Source organism: Phaenicophaeus curvirostris, chromosome 1 (assembly GCF_032191515.1).
Source record: "Phaenicophaeus curvirostris isolate KB17595 chromosome 1, BPBGC_Pcur_1.0, whole genome shotgun sequence".
In the NCBI taxonomy this organism is placed as follows: Eukaryota; Metazoa; Chordata; class Aves; order Cuculiformes; family Cuculidae; genus Phaenicophaeus; species Phaenicophaeus curvirostris.
In genome coordinates, this window is record NC_091392.1 from 34,425,238 (window position 1) to 34,445,624 (window position 20,387).

The 20,387-nt window shown below is 35.9% G+C and overlaps 1 protein-coding gene across 3 annotated transcripts in view; it reads left to right on the plus strand.

Annotated features, from left to right (window-relative positions):
- The window catches only part of MON2 (MON2 homolog, regulator of endosome-to-Golgi trafficking), a 101,110-nt gene that overhangs the window by 15,224 nt on the left and 65,499 nt on the right, over positions 1–20,387 (plus strand). For 2 of the 3 annotated variants that reach the window (XM_069852369.1, XM_069852359.1), the window contains exons 2-15: positions 923–986; positions 4,818–4,945; positions 5,739–5,870; positions 8,790–8,919; positions 9,466–9,563; positions 10,222–10,347; positions 11,057–11,251; positions 11,980–12,104; positions 12,464–12,603; positions 13,998–14,151; positions 15,994–16,226; positions 17,747–17,828; positions 18,533–18,714; positions 19,922–20,034. In XM_069852369.1, the coding sequence (XP_069708470.1) occupies positions 923–986; positions 4,818–4,945; positions 5,739–5,870; positions 8,790–8,919; positions 9,466–9,563; positions 10,222–10,347; positions 11,057–11,251; positions 11,980–12,104; positions 12,464–12,603; positions 13,998–14,151; positions 15,994–16,226; positions 17,747–17,828; positions 18,533–18,714; positions 19,922–20,034 (1,902 nt within the window). Of the gene's footprint in view, positions 1–922; positions 987–1,851; positions 1,869–4,817; positions 4,946–5,738; positions 5,871–8,789; positions 8,920–9,465; positions 9,564–10,221; positions 10,348–11,056; positions 11,252–11,979; positions 12,105–12,463; positions 12,604–13,997; positions 14,152–15,993; positions 16,227–17,746; positions 17,829–18,532; positions 18,715–19,921; positions 20,035–20,387 lie in introns of those variants that run through there. The other variant, XM_069852379.1, reaches the window with a different exon arrangement.

Genomic DNA, 20,387 nt, shown 5'->3' on the forward strand with positions numbered 1-20,387 from the left:
ATCCTCAATGTTATTTTTTCAATTTGGCTTGATTTCATTAGAGAACATGAGTTCACTGATTTATGTGGGGAAGCGTTTGTGGACAATCAAGGAGAGAATTGCTGTTCCTCACAGCAGTGTGATATCCTTAGTGGGTTGCTCAGTTCTGCAGTACTTGGTTGTCATCCATCCAGTCTTCACCTGCATCCCTCAACCTTCAGGATGCTGGTGTTGGTCTGTCAGGTCAGACCTGCAGGGAAAGGGGAGGAACTGCTGGTGTGGACTGTATGGCGAGTCAGGAAGAATGGAGGGTATTGTTAGGAAGGCTTCTTCATGGTACTGCCCTGGGATAATTTCTGTAGGGCATTCAGGATACAAAATCCATATGAAGATGTGTTTCATTCTGATGCTCATTATTAGTGAAAATGTTAGCTTTCAAATGGAAAATACTGCTGTCTGACTGGAAGAACAGCAACAGTGTTCAACTGCTGTGTACCACGTCTGGTTTATTAACTGGATTTCATTGCTGAAGTGTTAAGTATTAGGCATTGATATATATATACACCAATGTTCTCAGTTTCTTCAGCATTTCAAACCAATGACTGTGACAGATGATACATCATGGTCGTCATTTTGCAGTTTGAAACTGTACATAGATTATTTAACAGCTTTTTTTTTTGTTTGCTGGTGATTTTTCTTCTCATTCATAGGACTGCAAAGTAATACAATGAGAATCGTGATAATACCCCTTCGGTGGAATTCTGGAAAGGAATTCCAGAATCTACAAATATTTAACTTCTGCATTAGCTCTGCTTGGTGAAAACACTGCAAAAACATTTTTGCTCTGAGACTCTCCATTTTTATTTATCTTTGGGATTCTTACTTCTTTGCAGATATTGATGTATGAAATAGCATCTGAACTACTTATTTTCTTCTCTTCCAGGCTGCTGAATCAGGAATAATAAAAGTGAAAACAATAGCTGCCCGGAACAGTGATATTTTGGCAGGTAATTATTTGCAATGCAATGGGGAAAAATAAACTTGGGTTACAAATCAAAATGTTAATGTCTTGGATATGTGTAATAATCCCACATGTCGTTTAGTGTGCGCTATATCAGAGATACTATAATTTTGGGCACCTAGCAAAAAAACCAGTAGAATGAGAATTTTTTAATGATACTTCTGTTTCATATTAGTGCTATGCTGGTGCTGAGGAAGGCCTTCGTTTTAACTTGTGGCTCTACAAAAGTTATCATCCACTTAGAAAAACAGCATGAAATACTTAGACTCCAAATTCTTAATGTTTTATTCACTGTCTACTTTCACCACAGCTGTTGTTGAGTGCTCTGTGTGGAGTTCTGCAGTATGATCCTAATCTGTGTGTTTAGTAAGAGAGTCTAGATTTTGGAGACTGGTACATGGCAGGCAAAAATCCATCCTACTCTGAGACGAGGTCGTTCAATTTAAGATTTACCATTGCCTTGATAGACACTAGGTATCTTGTTGCAGCCTTATAAGTGCATAAAACAGTATCTCTGACTTACTTCAGCTTTATTACATAGCATGTAAATTGATGGCTTCTTGCCAATGTCTGGTAAAGGCTTTGGCCAGATTTGAGTGTTCCTGTATTAATACTTGAGTGTCTACCCCAGCTGCAGTCAAAATCTTTAAAGTGCTAAATTATTTGAAAGGTCCAAATGAAATAGATGAAAACCTATTTCTTGTTTAAGTATGTAAATCATATATTGGTAAGGAGGCAGTTTCTAGATTATTTGAAGTAGCAGTCCCACCCCTCAATATTTCACTTTAATGCCTCTTTTTTTATTTGTTTATTTTCTTTGTTTTTACTGCTGTCATGAATGCTGACATAAGTGGGAAAACTATGCCAGGTAATGTCAGCTATATCAAAATACACAAATGAACAAGAGAAATCTCTCGTTAGCCATTTGGGAAGCTGTCAACGTTCTTTGGCATATTGCTGTGTGAAGAACTTTATATTTTAGAAAGCTAGTTTGTAATCCTACAAAATTCTTTGTGTTTTAATCTTCATTTCAAAGTAGAAAGGTGTGAAGGATCATTGATTTGGGGCATGGGTAGGCAGTCTTTGTGAAAATACTTTTTGGTAGTTGGTCAAATTTTTAAGTACTTTTCCCTTGGAAGGTTTAAACTAGAATTTAGTTAGTATTTCATGCATCATAAAACTGCATGGGTTTGTTATTATGAGGTTTGGAAAACCAGCAGGTCCTAAAAGTTATTTTCATTAGTTAATCTTTGCTAATAGGATAGTACCTTTTACCTAGTAAGAAACTGTGGAACAAAGGGGGAACGTATGTTTGCCTGCGCATTATCCTGACATTCCAGAGTTTAAATATAATGCCATTAAACAGTCCCAGTTCTTTATGGATTTCTATATTTTTTGAGGTATCAGTTGTAGCCTGATCTTCTAAATAACTTGATGTCAAGATCTTTGTTGTCTCCAATCTATTACTTTTTTTTTTTTTGAGGAAGATACGTATACTTTAGTAATAATAAAGCAGCAAAAGACTGCTATAATTGTGAAATCTAGTGAAGTAGATAACTTTTTGACTGCTAGATGATTTAGGAGAATCTACTAGGCATTTTAGTAACATAAATATTTTGTTTAGGGTATGATTTTTCTTTGTATTTTGATGCAAAGTGTCATTTCACTAGAATAGATGAGAACAACTGTATCAGTTTGTTTTGAATAAGCTGACCTGATGCTTTCTTGAAGCATTACACTGTGTAGGATAATAATTTTGGTGAAAATAGATTCAATCTTTATTGTGTCTGGTGAGTTGTATTTAATTTCTCAGAACTCTGAGGTCATTGCTCTAAGTTCTTTCTTTCTCTTGGAAAAGTGAAGTTGAGCAGTTTCAAAGTCTCCATTCTTGGCAGTCAGTGTGTGCTTTATAATTTATTTATGATCACTTGAGTAATTCCAAAAGAGAAATCAGCTTGTGCTTTGTATCTCAAGTGATAAATGTGAGAAACTACTTCTACATGACTTTGAAATCTACGATTCATAGTTTTGCTTTAGAAGTTGTTTTAGAAAATTAGTACTATAATCTTGCTGAAGTAAGTTTTATTTTCCCCAGACTTTATTTTTTATGTGATTCAAGAATAGATTTCATGATAGATTTCTTTTTTAATATATTCTTAAATAATTTTGGTAGCAGAACGGAAGCACACCTGGATGTAAGAATTTTTTATGTGTGTTTTAAGGCTGAAACTAATATAATGATTTGTACCAAACCAGATCTGCAAAACATTAATTTTTCAGTTTCATAAAGTAAAAATCCTTGTATAGATCCTGTTGTGTGATTATTGTTCTTAATGGGTTATAGAGAAAATAATGTAAGGTGTTTAAATTTTTCTTTGGCTTGTTATTCATTGTCAGGCCTTTCTTCCATTCAGAACTTTTATCAGAAGTCTTACGTTAAGGATAAATGTCTTGTGGTGCCTTTTAAAAAATACTGCTTTCTTTTTTCTGCTTGATGGTTAGAATTTAGTGGCAGTCCAGAAATTTATATGAGTGAAGAAGCATTTGTGCCCATTTGGCTGTATTTGCCCTGTCATGTAGGTTCCCATAGACCATAACGGCAGCTTAGCACTCCAGCTTACAGGTAGCCACTGACAATTAGGTGCCTAAACCATGTGTCTTAATTGGGAACAAACTTCCATTTTTGATGAAGAGGCCAATGTTCTGGTTTTAATTTGAAAAACAAGGGGTGTTTCATAAGAGAACGGTATTGGAGGATATGGATTATACTGTATATTTCAAAAGTGTGCTTGTTTGCTTTGTAGTTAAGTTAAAACACAGATCATGTTTGCACTTTTATGTGAGAATATATTTTTTATTGTTTGTGGTAATATTGTGATCTAAAAATGCAGGTGAAATTTTTTAATGAACTCAGTTCTTCTGTCACACAGGTTAAAACACAGTTCATCACATTCAGTGTAAGAACACACATTGAACTTTCAACTGTGAGGAAATTTTTAGTATCTGAAATGGTGATAAGCAGCTAAAATCTTAAAAGTTTGCATGTATCAACAACCATGCAGGCAAGCAGAAAAGCACTCATTGATCAGAGTCATGCTTTCGTTTCATCTTTCAGAAATGTTACCTTTTTTAATTTTAGGAAGTTTATCAGAGATTTCTAAAATTTTATGGGGAAAAGCTTTTTAAAATGTTAGTGTGAAATGTTGTGTTCATTGTGAAGTTTTTTCTCCTGAAAAAGATATTTGTGTTTCTCCTGACAAAGCTTCATTTTAAGAAGCTGCCCTTTATCACTGAAATGCTGGTTGAAAAATTCAGTGAGATGTGCATACCCAGGATCTCCTTCTCCTCCTGTTTTGTTGGTGGTGTTTTGCTATTCCCCTTCTTGCCATGTGCTTTGGTATGTCTCTTGTGTCATGCTCTGTGTTGCTTTTGAATTTGTTGCGGAAGGTGAAGCAGAGCAGAAGATGACTGCCAGCCTGGGGCTGGTCACCACTGCAAGATCAGAGAGCGAGCTCTGGAGTGGGCAGAACTTTACAGTTTCCTACTAACCAAATAGACTCTAAACGGATGTTTTGGATTTGGAAAGTCACTTGAGTGTGTGAGGGAGAAGGTGCTTGGGATTTGAGCCTCAGCCAGGCTAATTGTGGAAGTGACCTGTGGGAGCCCAGTGTCTTATCTTCACATGGGTTTTCTGTGTGTTGCAAGAGTAAATTCCAAGACCGGCAATTGCTTTTTGTTAATAAGTATGATTAACAAATTTTGCATTGTATTCTTCAAAGGATTAAACATTGACTACTTCCATATCTCTTTTTGAAAGCATTGAAAGAGAACAGCTCAGAGGTAGTTCAGCCTTTTCTAATGGGTTGTGGAACAAAGGAACCAAAGATCACTCAGCTGTGTCTAGCAGCCATACAGAGGCTCATGTCCCATGAAGTTGTTTCAGAGGTAAGATCAATCTTTATAAAAATACTTAAATGTTTCAGTGTGAGAAATACAGGCCTTGAACTGAAGGTAAATGCTTTTTCTTAGGAGCGATTTATATTCTAATGAGCGTAATACTGTAAAATGCTTTACTTCTTGTATTTTAAACCTAAAGCTTTTTGACCATTTAAAAAAAAAATATGTGAGGAAGCATTAATAACTTCTGGAAGGAAATTCATGAAATTTTAAACCAGCTCATTTAGTCCATTCTTATACTGCAAGAATAGAACATTTAATGGTCCTTGATAAATATAATTCTTAAAGTTGCATGTTGGTTTTTTTTACGTTTTACTTTTACAAATAAGATAAAATAAAGGCACATTTCCTGCAGTTGTAAGTGTCATGACATATTATGGTGTTGTATATGCAGTGTATTAAGAAGCAGGTGAAAATACTACTGTTAAAATATACCTTCAGTTGTGCTTGCATAATGTAAGATCACACTGTTTCTCTCATATGAATGAATTTTGAGGATAAAGTGTCTTTGTACTGTCTTTTCTATATTTCCAAGTAGAAAATGAAGTATGCACTTTAATTTGGACTACGTATTAAGAGATTTCTGCTGTTCTTTGAAAGTATTTTGGGAAGCTTGTGGCAGTGAAATTGGTTTAGTGTTTTTAGTGTAGTCTTATGATACAGAAAAACTCGCAAATTCATTTATGATGTACATAGATGAGAGTGCTGTTCTTATATGTGTCCACATTATATACCAGTATGTAAACATCTTCATTGTTGGCAAAAACCTATTTCTTTGTAGGCTGCAGCAGGAAACATTATTAATATGCTTTGGCAACTGATGGAAAATAGTCTTGAAGAACTTAAATTGCTCCAGACGGTTCTTGTACTTTTAACCACCAATACAGTTGTGCATGATGAAGCACTGTCTAAGGTAGGACTTGTTAGTAACAACTATAGTATTTAAAATATCCAAGAGGAAAAACAGGGAGAAATTTTACATATCAAGCATTTGGAAATAATGGAAGATGAGGGGGTTTTCTTGATTCTGTTGCGTCCCTGTTGTCTTTATATCTAGATTCCTAATTCCTAAAAGTTCCTTTCACTTTCCTTTTCAATGTGTTTTTTAGTTCCTCCACGATAATACTTTTCTGACTTAATGGGAACTTTCAATAAAAACAGGTTAATGACTGTCATTCCATCTGCTAAATTTGTCGTATGTACATTTTTGATCTGAAATCAGCACGTAGCACAGTGTAAGCTCTCAGTTAAAAAGCAAAATATTAGAAGAGGCTGCCTGCCACCCTGCTCTAAATTCTCTTTTGGAAACAGTCCATTTATTGCTCTTTTAGTCAAAAGTGAAACAACTTCATTGCATCATTTTAAAGATACCGGTTTTGATATTATGTTTCAACTAAGACAAAAATATAAGGACTCTGATCCACTCTAATCTTAAATTACATGATAATTCTTTTTGAAGGAACAACGTTGTTTACCTGTTTATGAATTGTGAAGTTCTCTTTAAAGTTTCTCTTCTAGATTACATTTTATAATTATTTCTCTTCAATTTAAGAAAGAATTTTTGTTTTTAAACAAATCATTCTGAATTGTGGTCTTTAAGCTCTGTTTCAATGTATTGCTTCAATATCAGAATGGGGTTTTTTTTGTGGGGGAGAGAGGGAGAAGAGGATTAAAGAATATTTTTGGAGACATTCTATTCTGGTGGAGGGTTTTAATTTTTTCTTTGGTTCTGGTTTTAATGAAGTAATTTCCTAACTGCTTAAATGTGTGGATATTGAAATTATTATTAATCTACTTAGCCAAGGGAATGAAAAACACAAAAGGAAAACAAAGCTAAGTTACAAAGGTGTGCTGAAGGCAGGAAGATAATGGAAAATTTATGAAACCTTTAAAGAGCAGAATAGAAACTTGTCAAGGATTGAATAGTTTGTCAGTAGTTTCTTTTTTAACTTGCATAGTCAAATTATGTCAAAGACTCTTCAGTGCTATCTTGTTTCTTTTGTTCCAAATAATGCTCATTTTCCAAATGAAGTGCTAAGTTCTTGGGCAGAAGCAGGGTTTTTGAAGAAAATGGAAATACTTTAGAAAACGGACTTATCAGTTATTAACTGGGTAGCAGGTGTATGTCTTACAGCCTGCAATGTTCTTATTTTATCAAGTTTGAATCTAGGCTTTAGAAGATGACAATTGCTATGTAAGTCCACCCTGCCTTTCTCTTCTGCCTATCATATACCTGCTTCTCATTATTTCCCTCATTTATTCTGCTTCTCCTGCCTCCATATACCTCCTCTCTCTCACTCTTCCCCCTTATTCTTCTATTTTTGGTATCTACATCCTGTTTCACTTAGCTTTTTTGTGTGTGTCTTCCAAACACATTTTCCAACATCTTGTATTTGTTCATCTCCCTAATGTCTTTTCTACTTTTGGACAGTAACCACCAGAGCACATGGGTGCAGTAGTGCCAAATAAGTAGGGAAGGTCTCTCCCAGCGTGTCTTTCTCTTGACTTTTGCCCTGATCCAGAATCATGCTCACAATTACTGAAGAATCTAAAAAATTGCTGTAGTTCTAACAGTTTCCTTAGTGTACATTAAAATCTAGTACATTTAGAAATGTATTATCAAATTTGGGCAGGCTCTGACAGGTGAAAGAAAAAAACATTCCTTACAGAGAAAATATCCTTTAAATTTCTTATTGTTGTTCAAGGCCTGAAGTTACCAATTTCTCTCCTTTAAACAAATAAGAGCATTACTTGACAAAGGTAAAATGGTGCAATGGTTGGTTTTGGGTTTTGCCTGCCTCTCCCATCTCCCCCCCCCATTCTTCTGAGAAATATGTCAAAGTTATTTTTCTTTCCATGTTGAAAAATTCTTAGAGAGTATCAGTCTGAGCTACACATACATTGCATATTCATGTTTCAGCCTGACTAGTTTAAATTATGAAAATTACTGGCAAACCATCTTGAAAAAACTCTTAATATGGACGCTGTTGTTAGATTAATCTAAAGAATTATGGAGTAACTTCTGAAAGTACAAGTATATGATTGTGTGGTAAAATTTCAAAATAGGGTAGGGATAACATCTGAGAAGAGTCCACAAATCATTTACAAGAAAAAGAAGGAAAAGAATATTCTCAATCTTTTCTGGCTTTTAGAGCATGTAGAGCCATGGCTGGGTGTGATTGAGTAGTCCACGCGCGAGAACATAGAGTAAGGACAATAGAACAAGAAATACAGGTTTTACTACACATACAGATCTTAATTTTCAGAATTAATTATAAAAATAAGTAAGTATTAAACTACGTGTTAGAAGTAATAGGAAATCCAATGGGACACAGTATTCAGGTCACAGCCAGCGCAGTGACACATTAAAGTTTTCACCTTAGGAATAATAGCAGTCGAGGCAACTTGCTTGTGAAAGTATTGTGATTTAAAGTAGGAGAGGAGTGGCATTTGGGGTTTGGAGTTAACTGACCTTTCAATTAACCACATAATCCTAGTGTGCTTTTGACATTAATATTCATACAAGTTGTTTTATGTGGCTGATTACTATGTTGATTACTCTGTACAATGATTATAGTCCTATTGGCACATCGTAATGTCCTCAGTTAATACATCTTCTAGATTACCTTTGGGGAGGATTATTAAAGAGATATTTGGATAATCCATAAAACTTATTCTGGTTCTTTAAACTTAAACTTACTGAAACAATTTTTTTTTCTCGCAACCTTTTGACAAACTAGTGGAAAGAGTTCTCAGATCAGCTGTCTTGACTCTTAGCTAAAAGATGAAAATACATTGTTGTAAGGTGATTTTTTTTCTTTTCCCCTTCCAGGCCATTGTACTTTGTTTCCGATTGCACTTCACGAAAGATAATATCACAAATAACACTGCAGCAGCTACAGTGCGGCAGGTAGTTACTGTTGTATTTGAGAGAGTGGTTGCTGAAGATGAACGATACAAAGGTGTGCATCCTTCTTATATTGCTTGCTTGTATTAACCTGTTTTTTGGACATGCATCAGATCTTTTTCAGATAAAAAATAGTAAGAAGTCTGTGAGTGGTATAAATGATATCACAGACATTAATTTTTCTATCTTTTATACATTTACTTGTGTTTAAAGGAGATGAAATCCTTAGTGACTGTGTCGGTCCAAGTTATACAGCAATATATAAAATCTAGATTTTTGTTCAGGCTGTGAGAACTTGTCTTCAGGTTGGTTTTGTGAAGGAGTTTGAGATGAGGGTGTCATTTAAGGTGAAAGTAACTTAGATTGAGTTTGAAATAAGCGTTAGTAGTAGTTTTGCGGGGAATGTTTATTGGAAAGAAGTGCTTGGTATTGATGATCTTTGGTACTCAATCTAATGTTTATTTATGTAGAGATGATAAGTTGCAGAAGACTTACCTAGCTTGCTCCTGGAATTATTTTTTAAGAACACTTAAGGTGTACTTGATTTTCAGCAGTTCCTTTGTTCACAAAACTGTTTGGTTTTTGTTTTTTTTATTCACAGATATTATTGACCAGCCAGTTGCAGTTCAAGGAAATAGTAACAGAAGATCTGTCAGTACACTGAAGCCATGTGCCAAAGATGCATATATGCTTTTTCAGGTAGCTGGGGAACATATATTGATTCATTTGCGGTTATGATTGGGTGCTTCTACCTATCTAGGAAATTTCAAAAACTTGCTGTTGGCATATTGACAAGGTCTTTAACCAGAGCCTGGGGGCTTCTAGTCTACATTTATTGTAACTGGCAATGATATGCAATATCCCAGGGGCATGGTTGGAAAATGAAGACCAAGTGGCCTAGGAAAGTGTTTTTGTGTAAATCTTAAATAATAGCTGAGCAGGCATGTCTGGATTAAATTCAAGATTCTTTTTTTTCTGTGAGCCAAACACCACTATAGTTTGATCTTGCTTCTTGTACTTGGTATTGTATATTAAAGTTGAGTATATAATGAAAAGTAGTAGTTGTATTCATGATATGAATAAAAATCTTCTTGGCTTATCAAATTCCCTGATCTTGAGATTTTTGAGGGCAGAAATGAACATGTTTACTACAAGGGTAGCAGCAAAGTTTGAAGTTTCCTCTTAGAATTTTTTTGTTTAATTTACGTAAAAGTAGTATTTGAGGGAAAATTGTATCAAAAATGGAAAATTACTCATTACGCAAGAGGAATAGAGTAGTTTTTGTTGTAGACTCAGAAAACCTGTGCCCATACAGGACTGTGCAGAGAATGTAAATGTTATTGCTTTTCTTTTTAAGGATCTCTGTCAGTTAGTTAATGCTGATGCTCCCTACTGGCTTGTGGGTATGACAGAAATGACTCGGACATTTGGCCTTGAGCTTCTTGAGTCTGTCCTCAATGACTTTCCGCAAGTGTTTTTACAAGTGAGTAGTTGTTGGGGGAAAAACAGTAAGGCTTTTATTCACATGGGTAGTAAAATTTACCCTTCGTTAACTGCTCTTTAATTTAGCATAAGTACTACTTTTTGAAAGGTCTTGTAGCTTTTATGTGGCAGATTTTTACAGTAGGAAAAGTGCTTTTTGCTCACATTTTCTATTCCCAAACACTGTGGTTTTGTGTTTTGTAAAGCATGTTTTACTAAGTTACATGTTTAGCTTTGCTGTTTGTATCTCCTCCAAAGATGCATTTTCTTATCTTGCAAGATGTATGACAGCTCTATAACTTAGTTTGTGACATTGTTATTTCTAGGAAGACATTAATCTCACTCGATTTGCAAAGCAAAAGTAGTGAGAGTCGCAAGTATGAATTGTGTCCATCTACTGTATATGAATGCACGGTGATCCTACAGTAATACATTTTAGCAGACAGTAGCTAACTTTAAAATATAAATATATAAGAAATTATGTATTAGCAGCCTGTTTCAATTTGCAAAATATAAGAACAGGGGTGCATGGTATGACCACATAATTTCATCATGGTTTTTGGTAGCTTTCCGAGCATGTAATTACGTGAAGTTTTGCCTGACTTACGAGTGCTTAATCATAATAGTAAATGTAAATAAGATGCATAGTCAGAGCTACTGGTAGCAGTTAAAGAATATTTGCTTATAATTTGTTCTGTTTTCTTTTCCAGCATCAGGAATTCAGTTTTCTTCTAAAAGAAAGGGTATGCCCTCTTGTTATAAAGCTCTTCTCCCCAAATATCAAATTCAGGCAAGGTTCCAGCATGTCATCTTCCCCGGCACCAGTGGAAAAACCATACTTCCCCATCTGTATGCGTTTGCTGAGAGTAGTTTCTGTTTTGATTAAGCAATTTTACAGTTTGCTGGTAAGAATATGTTCAAATTTTCTTGGTGTAATTCTATTTTTCTGTGTATTTGCCAGTACTGCGATTAGTAATAGTATTGGTTAGTTCTTGGGAACTGTTGACATCTACTGAGTCTTAAGTATTCTTTGCCTTTTATGTGTATTTGTGTTTACATGTGTTCCACATGTATGATTTTATTAAACATGGGCTTGTATAAATTCTTAGAGTAGATTAGCTGTTGTCTATTATGTACTTAACTGCCTTTCAGTTAAGATTTTGGGAACCATTTGATCTTCTTATGTTGTTTGCCTGGCTTTAGATACTACTGATTGATGTGCCTTGTTAATACTTGCTAAGAGGCTTTTGACTTGTGTTGCTAAAGCTGTTGACAGAATGTGCATAAAAAACACATTTCAGCTGTTCTTTTCTCCTGAATTTTAGGTACTTGCTAAAAATGATATTTTTTTTTGTTTCATTTATTTTGCACATGTAAGAACTTCAGTGCAATGTCTATGAGAAATTTAACTCCTTCAGTACAATTGCATACGTGATGTTAGCTTGGCAAAAATATTATGATTACTAGGTGTGCTTTTTTTATAATTTTGAGTAAATGCTTGTTGAAGGGGTTTTTAGATCCTGCGCAAAACTTGCTGGGATAGGACTCCTAAGATGAAGCAGAAGATTTTTTGAGAAAATATTTTGTAGATGGGTTTTTCTTTTAATTTAATGGAATGAACTATATCTTTTAGGTAACAGAATGTGAAATCTTTCTGTCATTGTTGGTTAAGTTTCTGGATGCAGACAAACCACAGTGGTTAAGAGCTGTTGCAGTAGAATCTATTCACAGGCTTTGTGTGCAGCCTCAGCTATTAAGGTATTAAATATATCGAGTTTCATTTTTACATACAATTTAAGAAATCTTTTTCTCTGCTCCCTAAAGTGCTGTAAATACATAGAAACTTAAATGCGATGAAATCTTCAAGATAATTTTTTATAAACATGCATATTATCCAGGAAGTGCTGAATTATAGTTATGGGAGTATTCCAAACCCTCTTTTTCTTACCACTGTCAAAGGAGCATTTACCTAAAACTACATATTATTGTTATTTACCTAAATATTTACAGTTAAAATATGCTTTTAGTCTACAGTTTAGAGGGGGGAAGTTGCTATTAAAATATGCTTTTAGTCTCTAATTTCAGATACTTATTGTATTTTATAAAATACTTTCCAGGTCCTTTTGTCAATCATATGATATGAAGCAACATTCCACTAAAGTTTTCCGTGATATTGTGAATGCACTGGGGTCTTTCATCCAGTCACTGTTTCTTGTACCAAGCACAGGGAACACATCAGCAACACCAAACCAAACTGGTAAAGCCTTGTCCTTGCTATAATTTTAATTTTCCATCATTTCCTTGTAAGTAAAAAATTCTGATTTGATTCAGTATGTACATTTGGCTTGGTACCGTGTTCATCAAGGTGAAAAGCTAGTTTTAGACAAGCTGGTGTTTTCAGGTCTAGTACAGCAGGTGGTTTTATCTACCTGTACTGTGGGGAGCACAGCTCCGAGTCAGCAGAGCAGTGCTCCTGCATTTCTATGTGCTGTTTCGTAGAAGAAGTTGAAGTCTGCGTCTCCCTAAGTTTTGTGTCACTTTTATTATATCGGTGTAATGTAAGCCTTTTTACCACTTTGAGGAGTTATGTTTATATAAAAATAGTTGTATATATCTGACTGCTCAGTGGTATCACTGAAAATTAAACCAGTGTAACTGTGTTTGTGTTGGCGGCAGTGTTTGGCTAACGGTTTGTGTTTAACAGTATGATTTGAGTTTTTTCAATCTGCTAAGCTTTACTGTGTTAAAGTGTACACACAGGATTTTGTGTGAATTCATTATTGCCTAAATTAGTAGTTCAGTCTCTCTACATGTTAAAAACAAGCACACCAAAGTAGCAGTTTTTACACTGATGTGTTAGGTGCCATGAGTTGCCTCGTTGGGGGTCTGCTCTTCTCTTCTCGGTGTCTGTACAGACAGAGGCTGAACTTCTGGTGCCTGCTCCTAGTGAGCATGGACCTCCTTCTGTATATAGAAAGTGTGTGTATATATATACAGAATTCTTTGTCCTTTTATCTGCTTTCTTTTGGCTTCTTAAATTGTAAACAGAATCTGTTCCCTCCTAGCTTTTGGTTGGCATGTTGTCAGGTCTTCCCTGATGTGGTTTGTTTTCTTCTACCTTGGCATAGAAGACATTAAAGCATTGCAGTTCTCTTTGAGTTTCTTCTTGTGGCTGTTGCACTTCTGAAATATTTAAACTTTGTGATGATTTTTGTGCTTGGCATGATTAACCTCTCTTTCCTACTACCAAGATCTAGATGCAGCAGTTCAAATTATCCTTATCTTTTAAGTATCTGTCTGACTCTTCACTTAGATATATATTGTTTTATCAAGACCATGTAAATTTAGTTCATTTGCAGAATGTTATAAATGCTGCTGTACTTTCACAGAAACATTTTATTCCAACTGACAGTAAGGTAAATGATCTCAATCAACTGTGCCTTTTAAACTGATTTCTTTGCACGTAAGATCTGGTTTTAGACAGTAGAGGGAGCTCAAAAATAGTTTATGTTGGTAGTGGTTCTTACTATTTAGCAGGACATCTCAGATTAATCAGTGTATCTCAGCGTAAAAATTAAAGATAGAAAAAGGATGTTTGCTGATCACTGAAATGAGATTGGTTAATTTCATCACTTTTTTTTTTCTGAACAGGAAGCAACACATCGGGGAATACTGGCTCGGCACAAACTAACCCAGGAGTGCTTGGAATGGGGGGAGGTGCAACTGTATTACCTGCATTTGAGTACAGAGGCACTTGGATACCTATCCTGAATGTAACAGTTCAAGGCAGTGCTAAAGCTACCTAGTAAGTACCTCTATCTTTTCAAAAATTTACATAACAAATAGTTTTATTTCCAACTCAATGGTTTAAGGTTTTTTTGAGGTCTTCATTTCACTGGCATGAGGTATATTATGGATTTTCTTTTTGTTGGTGCCATGAGGTGTTCTAATTTTTCCCTGTTTTGTCCAAATGCTCTGGTTTCTGATCCAAATACCCCCTACGGCTGTAGCATCTGTTGGACCTTCTTTTTCCTACCATACCATTGCAGTATTAACACTTTACTTTTAGGCCTCACTACAGTATATAACAATTTTAGAATATCTCTTGTTGGGTTGTGTAATGGCAGATATTAGTGGAATTATTGCTAACATGCGTTGTCAGCTGTTCTTCTCCTATCTTGTATTTTTATCTGAAATCTCTGCATGTAAGGAGACAATTGACTGTAGCTGTAGATTTGGGTCACATCCTAGCATTACTTTCTCCTACTGTTGCTATTAGATTTTCATACAATGGTGACATCTTGTACTTTTACACAATGGTTTAATTGGAGATAAGATTTGTGAATGGAGCTAGCAGAGGTCTTTTTGCTAGTGTGGGCCTGTCTCTACCCAAAACGCTATGCCTTGTCTTCCTCTTTACATGAGGAAATAAGGGTTTTTAAGAGTAATAGATAAAGACTACTCAAGATTTTTCATGGCTATTCCCGTGTAACTGTAGCAACTCACTTCATTTATTCAGTAGTTGGCCTTCCTGTCTTTGAAAGTAAGAGTACAAGACCTTTGCCTGACAGATACATTGTAACTATAAAACCCATTAATAATTTTTAATTAAAGCCATATATGTATACTTAGTTGTAGACAGAGGCTGACACGTTGAACGTTTGATTTCCCTAAACCACCTATGCCCCCAGATATCTAAAGCAGCCGTCTTCAGGAAATTAGAGGCGATAATTCAAGTCTTGCATGTTTGTGAGAAGGAAAGTCCTTTGTGCGGGGAACAGTGGTGACACAGCAGTATGGAAGAGTTAGTGGTATATTGCAGCTGCAATGCCTTACCTTCTTAAGAGTAGTTTATAGAGCAAAAGATGAAATAGTGGTTGTTGGGGTAGCAGGTATTATTTGTAACAGACTGTCTCTCCTTGTGTAGACGCTGCTGCTGTGGCAGCTACAATCTGTTTCCTGTTGGATTTGTAACTCAGCACTTATTTATGTGGTTTTAAGGTAAAATATGAAGATAAGTGGCAACAAGGCTGCAGTTCCACCATAGCGATGTTTTAATGCGTGCTTTTCAGCAGTGAGTCATGTAGACATTTCCTCTTTGTACAAATAATTTCCATTGTTTATCTGTGTATGTAGGCGATGGATATTGATCATGTATTGTCCAGATATGACAAGCTTTTCTGGTCATATGGACTCAATGATAAAGGAAGATCTGACTTGTTCTCAATTTGTTATAACTGTAGTCACGCTGGCATGACTTTCTGACCTATTTCCTCTGGTGTTCCTATGTATTTGTGTTCTTCGGAATAAGTTCTGTTGCAGTGGTGTCAAGTAAAATAATAATAGAAGTAGAATAGTTCATTCAGTGATGCTTGCTTAGATGCATTAATTTTTAAAAATTTGCATATGTAAATACTATACTAAGTTTGTACCCTTTCATTTACTGTTTTATTTAGTGATTCATTTACTTTTTTACCTAAACGTCTTGATTAATTAAGTCATTATTTTCTTGAGTTCCTACAAATGTTGGAAGGGTGGTATTTGAGGCCTGTTTGTACTTAACGTTCATTTGGAATCTTGTATTTTGTTATTGTTTTTAATCACTGCTGCAGTTACACACTTACTTATCATGCTTTCAATTTCCTAGTTTGGAAATGCTGGACAAAGTAGAGCCACCTACGATTCCTGAGGGCTATGCCATGTCAGTGGCATTTCACTGTTTACTGGATCTTGTCCGTGGTATCACTACCATGATTGAAGGAGAGCTGGGGGAGGCAGAAACAGTCAATCAAACTGCAACAGAGACAACTTCATTACCAGCACAGTCTTCAGAGCAGCAAGACCTGCAGTCTGTATCTGACCAGTCCGAGAAAGAGCTAGGTATGTAAAATGCAGCAGTCTTACGTAAAGTAGGATTGAAATAGTTTATGCTTTGTTGCTTAAATTTATTGTTTCTAAATTGTATATAAAAGCTTCTAATGAACTAGGTTTTTGGGTTGGTTTTGTAACAGAACAGCAGTGGTCTCTAAAAAAAGTACTCTCTTTTGTCTTATGGAACCTTAGCCATAGACTCCTTATGGTATATTAATACTATTTCACATCTATGTTTGTAGGACGTGAGGGAGAGATAACAGGCATTGTGTTCTCCAGAACTACTGTTCTGCCTTCCTGTGTCCGTTACTCTACCTGACACTGAGATCCAAGGTCACAAGAGACAATTTAATTGAGAGAAATGTCAGTTACGACCATATTAAAATAAAAATGTGTTTTAAGTGACAAGACAAAAAGGTGAATGTTTTAATGTAGATTATATAGCCTAGAGATGACTCGACTCTGTGGAGATTTTATAGCAGCCTTCCAGTACTTAAGGAGCCTACAAGAAAGCTGGGGGAGGGGGTCTTCATCAGAGGCTGTAGTGACAGGATGAGGGATAATGGTTTTAAAAAGGAGGGTCGATTTGGATTACATAGTAGAAAGAAATGTTTTCCTGTGACAGTGGTAAAGCACTGGCACAGGTTGCCCAGAGAAGTCTTGGATGCCCCATCCCTGGAGGCATTCGAGGCCAGGTTGGATAGGGCTTTGAGCAATCTGATCTTGTGGAAGGTGTCTCTGCCCGTGCCCGGGGGCTTGGAACTGGATGATCTTTAGGTTCCTTCCAACTCAAACCATTCTATGATTTAAAATGATATGCAAGTATTTATGGAGGAACTTCTTTAAAAGCAGAACTCATGGACTGAGGCTTGTGTCTGTACAGCATGCAAGGAGTCTGTATGTATACAGAGAGACTTGGCACCGAGTGATTTTTGGCTTATGTACCAGGAAGCAGAGACTTGTGCTGAGGTTTGTACTGGAGCAGAAAGGAGAGGAACAAACCCCGGGATGGAGAGCTCTCCATGGTGCTGCAGGCGGCGCTGCTGGAGCCTTTAGGCATGATGTGGGAGAGGGAGGGAGGTGTGGGAATGACAGAGGCAGATTATAAGTCTCTTAGACCTGTATTTATTTTCCTATTAAATTAAAGAAATTCATAAAATAAGGACAATTTTAAATACCAGGGGAGAATACTATCCCTTCACTGCAAAATTTCAGTGGGTTTCTTGTTCCACATTCATGCATTTTGAAATGTTTATTTTTACAGAAAAAGATGCTACACCTTTGTAAGGTTGGGGTTTTTTGGTGTAATTTAGACCAAGCATTGTCTTCATGGCAGCTTTTACTCTAGCAAATTTACTTTAAGTGTGACTGCTTAAATGGTACTAGTGTGAGTGTCTTTATGTATACACAAATATATGTCTGTGTAAACATGCATATAAAAATATACTTTAAAAAATGTAGTAGGAAGCATTTTCTTTGTGATGTAATTGAAAGTGATTATGTAAACAAGTGTGTGTATTTCTTCCAAGTTAGCAGAGCTGTCTGGGAAGAAATGGTGAATGCTTGTTGGTGTGGTCTTCTGGCTGCTTTATCCCTCCTACTTGATGCAAGGTATTTGGTCTTTCATTTCTCTTGATTTTTCAAATATGACACATCCAGCTACATTTTGAACTGAATTTTGATACTGGTCAAGTTGACAGTTGTATGAGAGCCTGCTGTTCATAGCACCTGAGCGGACAGGTTTGTGCATTAGCAATGGCTAGACAGAGTAAGGATCTGTTAAATAAAAATGACACGGAAGTCTCTACAAGTCAACTTTTAGATGACTTCAATATAGAACAATTAATTACATTTTCAAAGGCTTGCTTTTGAACTACTTAAATTATTTTTATTCCTCTTTGAATGTTTCAAAACATTGAAGTGATTCTACCCATATCGTGATTACTCTTGATAAGAGATTAAATAATGTCTCAGTACTTGTTAATACTATGTAGTCTTTGAATTGGAAAAGCTGTTCACTATGTAGTAGTAACTTTGGTAACTTACTTGTCTATCTCCAGAGGTCTTTTGTTGACAAACACCATTTCTGAAATTAGTTTTAAATACCTCTTCATAGTCTCCAAGTCATTAGAAACCAAAAACCAGTTTTATAGGAAACGGCTCGGAAGTATTTTGTTGATTAGCTATGCTTGCTCTTCTCTATTTATAGTATTGATAGGTTTGAAGTGTATGTTGGTATTGCTTTCAGTTTTGGTTACCTCTCTGCTTCTGTGCCATGGATTAATTCTTAGTAAATGATGTGTACTCTTTCACAGCACTGATGAAGCTGCCACTGAAAATATTCTAAAAGCTGAATTGACCATGGCTGCACTTTGTGGAAGACTTGGTCTTGTAACATCAAGAGATGCCTTTATCACTGCCATTTGCAAAGGATCCTTGCCTCCTCACTATGCCCTTACTGTATTAAACAGCACAACTGCAGCTTTGTCCAGCAAGTGTAAGTATATAGATTTTCCTTAAATGTGTTTCCATGTATTGTCCTTTAAACCCAAATTTCCTCAGAATATGATTATAAAGATTTGCAACTGTAGTATTTGGTTATACTAAATTATGTTAGAATCCTAAGACAGAATCTAGACTGCCTGCTTTCTGGAACTGGTTAGTCTTGCAGCATCTGCTGGGTATCATTCTAGGCAACCTAAATTACCTGAATGCTTAGCATCAGTCAGAAGTTCATATTCTAAGGAGATCTCTCTGTTATCCTGAAGGTCTGTTAGAATATGTGATTAAGGCATTCAGATTCTGAAAAGGTCTCTGGGCAACTCAGATACTTAAGAGTTGATTAAAACATCTGGCGTTTGTGGTATACTGCTGTCTTTTCTACAGTTGTCTAGTGATGGTAGTGCTTCTTGCATAAGTGGAAGATCTTAAGTCCTGGGCTCTGTTCAGCTTACAAGTAGCTGAACTGATGCTTCCCACATCCTGAGAAAATATTGTAATCCATGGGATATGCCAGTTGAGGATGCCCTCTGTTTCTGATTCTGAAAATGAATTACTGTGTACCAAGAATTGCAACTAACTGGAGAATATGCAAGCGGATCTAACATTAGGCCTTTTAGTACAAAACAAAAATACCTTAGTTTGGGAACAAGGACCAGCAGCTTTACTCCGGTCCATAAGCTGGGTGTATTACTGGATTGCAAGTCTGAAGCTGTACACGTGACTGAGCTACATGAATGTTTGTGGAAATAAAGCAGTGAACTTTAATTATTTTATATAATTTACTCATCTGTATAGAGGTGAGTTATAAAAAGGTTGTTGAAGTCCGGTATTGGAAAAACATCGCAACATAGCACAGTGGTAGCACACTGTGATACCATTTACACACAATTACCACAGATAACTGGGTTAAGATATAGTCTAATGCATGTACCTTAGTGCAAATATTTCATTCTCAACATAAATTCTATTAATATATTACAATTAGTATCTATTAGTTGTGAGAGGGAGTAATTACTGACTCCTTTAACTCCGTAAGGCAGTGACATAGTAAACTAAATATAACTAAAGCTCTCAAAGTGAGCTACCCTAAAACTAATACAATGAAAAAATTCACTGGAGTGTGTTTGCCAGAGGGTAGTTGCTACCACAAGTAATTACTGGATTTTAAATTGAGATTTTTTTTCTGTTTAATTTTCTTCTAGCATATTCCATTCAGGGACAAAATGTTCAAATGATCAGTCCCTCGAGCGAGTCTCATCAGCAAGTTGTAGCAGTAGGGCAACCCTTAGCTCTTCAGCCACAGGGAACAGTGATGGTAAGTACAACTTGTAAGTGATCTAATCCTGCTTAACTGCTTCTTTCTGCATCATTTCAGTGCATCTGAAAACCAGGTAACAAATAGACAGCATTCTTACAAATAATGATTACCTGAAATATCCCAGGCTTTTAATTTGGAACAGCCCTGAACAGCAAAGTTCTGTAAATGTGAAGAAAACATTAGTAAGTCTTTTATCTGACTTAGCTCAGCAGCTCCCATCCATTCCATTTGAAAAACACAAAGTCTGAGCTCTGTTATGTGCCTTTGTGTGCAAGTTCACTTACGTGAGGTTATTTAAGACAGACTGATTTTGTAGAGAAAGGTGCATTTAAAGCTGGATTACTTGAACC